The 2,500-nt window shown below is 46.4% G+C and overlaps 1 protein-coding gene across 1 annotated transcript in view; it reads left to right on the forward strand.

The window, feature by feature from the left end:
* The window catches only part of LOC101847887 (cytochrome P450 2U1), a 6,881-nt gene extending 4,429 nt beyond the window's left edge, over positions 1 to 2,452 (forward strand). The window contains exon 2 of the mRNA XM_005102404.3: positions 687 to 2,452. Within this exon, the coding sequence (XP_005102461.1) occupies positions 700 to 2,235 (1,536 nt within the window). The 5' untranslated portion in view covers positions 687 to 699 and the 3' untranslated portion in view covers positions 2,236 to 2,452. The remainder of the gene's footprint in view (positions 1 to 686) is intronic.
* Positions 2,453 to 2,500: the final 48 nt, after the last annotated feature.

Here is a 2,500-nt window from a genome sequence, read left to right on the forward strand (position 1 = left end):
ATATTTGTGTGTGTGTGTGTGTGTGTGTGTGTGTGTGTGTGCGCGCGCGCGTGCGCACGTGAGTGCTTACTTGCTAGCTTGCTTGCTTGCTTGTTTGCTTGCTTTATAGTGTCTCTCTCCTTTCTTGTCTATTTCTCACTTCCCATTATATCAGAGACCTAGATCTAGCAATGTAAACATTGTTAGATCTAATCTAGGTCTCTGTATATCTCAACTTATCTCTCTACCTCCCTGTCACTCTCATCACCCTTCCTTTGTAGTGCTCCTCATTCTTCTTATTCGTCTCCTTCATCCTTTAGGCCTATGAACGCTCCAAACCCGCTGTGAGAAGTGAGAAGACGACAAAAGGCGTGAGACCGAAACCGAGAATTCCCAGAGTACCTACTTAATGTATTCAGAGGTCAAAATGGACACATAACTCAGCCTTGTTGTGACTGGTTGCAAGCCACCCGATCGCGCGATTCGCAGGCCTGAAAAACAAACGCGTTTGTTTTTGTAGGTCACCGACCGAGTGAATCGGTTTGTGCCACGATGGCCGCTTTGCGCCCTCAATTTGGCTAGCCCCGACTACCCGATGGATCTGACCCGACCCGACCCGCTCGCATATATTGGCACCCCCTATTACTCTCCATAGCTTGAAGGATCTTTCCTAATGCCTTATCACAGTGTGATTTATTATTTTTCAGGTCCAGTCTCAAAATGGTGTCAGCGTACGCTCTTGTCTTTGTGGCTCTGATGACCATCCTGCTTTTCGTACTCATGCGCAAAAAGAAAACGAACATACCTGGTCCGCCTTTCTTCCAAGCTCTGAGAGAACTCTCCAGGAGCGTAAAGTCGAACTGTCTCCATCTCGTGGCTGCCAAGTGGGCGGACAAATATGGCGACGTCGTGTTCGTGAACGCCATCATCCGCAATGTCGTCTTCATCAACAGTACCTCACTTACCCGCAAACTTTTCTCAGACTCTAGTACAAGAGACATCAGCAACGACAGACCTTCTTCTTACCTAGGTAGAGTGTTTATGAAAGGATTCAAAGACGTTGGAACTGCCTCGTACGGGAAAGAATTTGTCCAGAGGAGACGACTCTTTCACAAAGCTCTAAACTTCTACGGTGAAGGAGTCCATTCCTTTGAAGAACTAATGACAAACACAAGCAAACATTTAAGTGAGCGCCTGGCAAAGTACCGTGGGAACACACCCCTAACGACAGAAATCAATGGTTACATCGGCTGGGTAGTTGGACTTCTGCTCAAGGGAAAGGACATTACTCAAGATGACATTGATTCAGTGCAAACGTATATTGAAACGGGAAATAAATTATTTTTATTAGAAAATGAATTCTTCCTCGAAACAATTCCGTCCATAGCACAAGTTCCTGGTCTCTGGCTGAATAAACTGGTGAATAAGTTAAAAAAGGCGGACATGGAGATGGACGCAAGGTTCCTAACATCTGTTCGAGAAACCTTCAAGAAAGGCGAAAAGACTGGCATCATTACAGATTTGTTGGAGCAACAGAAGCAATTGGAAAAGAACGGGAACTTTACTGACATGTCCGATGAAATAGTGCAGGGTCTTGTCAAGAATATCCTTTTCGGAGCCAACCTTACGACAGCGGGGACTCTCAACTCTTTGTTTTTGCAGCTCATGGTAAACCCTAAGTTACAGGAGCGTATCTATGCAGAGATTTGTGAAGTTATAGGTAGTGACCCTCCAAGTTTTGACCACAAACGTCTGATGCCTTACACAGAAGCGGTGATCCTAGAAGCATTAAGATATAGTACAGTGACGCCATTCCTTCTACCCCACTGCACCAATGAAGACATCAACCTCGAAGGTCATTTCATTCCAAAAGGAACCTCCATTTTCCCGAACTCTTGGTATTTCCACCACAGAGAAGATTTGTGGGACAAGCCCTGGGACTTCAACCCAGACAGATTCTTAGACGCCAACGGCCAACTGCTGCCTTCAGAGCACCCAACACGTCAGAACTATCTGCCGTTCGGAACTGGCAGGCGTGCTTGCCCTGGGGAACGTTTCTCGAAGCTCCGCGTCTTTTTCATCTTCGTCACTTTGGTCCAACAGTTTCGTTTTCTTCCTCCTGTTGGCGAGGAGCTCCCGTCATTGAACCCGGAGACTTGGGAGGCGAATTCTGTGATTGCGCCGCCAGACTACTCATGCCGCTTAGAGCGACGGTCTGCTGCGGAGACAGGAATAGAACTCATGGCTGAGAGGTAGATGTAGTGGTGGGTCGGGGGAGGTTGGGATTGTTGAGGGGGCGAGGGGGGAGTGGGAAAGGTGAAATGGTGGTTGTCTGCTAACCCTACACCGAGCTGAAACGGCTCACATTGGACAATATGACGTAGAAACGTAGAGCTGTGACCACCATAAAGTATAATGTGTATTTGAAGCCTCACGATTGTCTTTTGCTATCATTCGAGGACAAGAAGGAGAAAAAGCAGTTATATTATCGATAATAATAATAATAATAATAATAATAATA

Source organism: Aplysia californica, unplaced genomic scaffold, assembly GCF_000002075.1.
Source record: "Aplysia californica isolate F4 #8 unplaced genomic scaffold, AplCal3.0 scaffold00323, whole genome shotgun sequence".
In the NCBI taxonomy this organism is placed as follows: Eukaryota; Metazoa; Mollusca; class Gastropoda; order Aplysiida; family Aplysiidae; genus Aplysia; species Aplysia californica.